This window comes from Nematolebias whitei, chromosome 3 (genome assembly GCF_014905685.2).
Source record: "Nematolebias whitei isolate Nwh7 chromosome 3, NemWhi1, whole genome shotgun sequence".
In the NCBI taxonomy this organism is placed as follows: domain Eukaryota; kingdom Metazoa; phylum Chordata; class Actinopteri; order Cyprinodontiformes; family Rivulidae; genus Nematolebias; species Nematolebias whitei.
Genome location: NC_056500.1, coordinates 1,882,254 through 1,883,579, shown reverse-complemented (window position 1 = coordinate 1,883,579; position 1,326 = coordinate 1,882,254). Strand labels below are relative to the sequence as shown.

At 34.0% G+C, this 1,326-nt stretch overlaps 1 protein-coding gene across 1 annotated transcript in view; it reads left to right on the top strand.

Moving 5' to 3' along the window:
- LOC119430449 (essential MCU regulator, mitochondrial-like) overlaps positions 1 to 1,326 on the top strand; it is a 2,446-nt gene that overhangs the window by 571 nt on the left and 549 nt on the right. The window contains exon 2 of the mRNA XM_037697857.1: positions 437 to 601. Coding sequence (XP_037553785.1) covers positions 437 to 574 — 138 coding nt within the window. The 3' untranslated portion in view covers positions 575 to 601. The remainder of the gene's footprint in view (positions 1 to 436; positions 602 to 1,326) is intronic.

Here is a 1,326-nt window from a genome sequence, read left to right as displayed (position 1 = left end):
GATATGCAATGCATAAATAAACCCATATTGACAGATATGCAATGCATTATTAAACCCATGTTTAGTGTATTGTGCTTTGATGCCACGGTTTTTTGTTGTCTGCACATGATTGCAGCTCTGTACATAACTTGTCTGCTTTGTTCTTGTGGTAAATAATATCTGTCTGCTGTAAAATTACACTATTATGGTTTTTATTTGTCACGTGGAGAGACTGTGCTTTAACAGCAGGTATTTATAATTATTACTTGAAAATTAGCTCAAACTCTCTTTACAATGTTTTGAAGGTGTTATTTTATATGGAGGTATTAAAATGATGTAGTTTAAATCTTAGGGAAGAGTCTCATGCATCATTTTTATATATTTGCAGACCCAATGTAAACCAGTCCACCCAGTGGGCTCTACGGAGTAACCAGAACGTTTCTCTGTGTTTCTCCAGACGCCGTTCGGTCTTGTCTGGATGACGGCGGTGGTCGTGCCTTTCCTTTACGTGGGAACTCTGGTCAGCAAGAACTTTGCAGCTCTCCTGGAGGAGCACGACATCTTTGTACCTGAAGATGATGACGACGATGACTGAGCCCAGTGCTGTTCGACGTACTGGGAGGTAAATGTCTTTGAGCCGCACCTTAGCATTCCCTCAGGTTCTTAATCTTATTGTGTGCAAGAGGTGTGTCAGCAGCATGTTAACCCTTTAGGACATATGTGTCAAACTCAATGACCGGGGGCCAAATGTGGCCCTCCTTAACATCCTATCCGGCCCCCAAGATGTTATTTTAAATGTAAAATACTTTGATCACTTACATTTTTTTTCAGTAATCTTTGATTATGATGTCCAAAGTGCAACAGAGAACGTCAACGAGACCACCAGGTTCCATGTCAGTCGGGTTGCCAGATAAAAATAATGAATTATAGTACAGTGGCTTTAAAATGATAGAATTTGACTTTTTATTATAACTGTTGTTATATTTATTATAACCATTATATTTATTATAACTATTCTATTTATTATAACTGTTGTTATACCTTATATATTTATTATAACTATTGTTATATCTATTGTAACTTTAATTTATTATAACTGTTGTTCTGTTTATTATAACTGTTGTTCTGTTTATTATAACTGTTGTTCTGTTTATTATAACTGTTGTTCTGTTTATTATAACTGTTGTTCTATGTATTTATTATAACTGTTGTTCTGTTTATTATAACTGTTGTTCTGTTTATTATAACTGTTGTTCTGTTTATTATAACTGTTGTTATATGTATTTATTATAACTGTTGTTATATGTATTTATTATAACTGTTGTTCTGTTTATTATAACTGTTGTT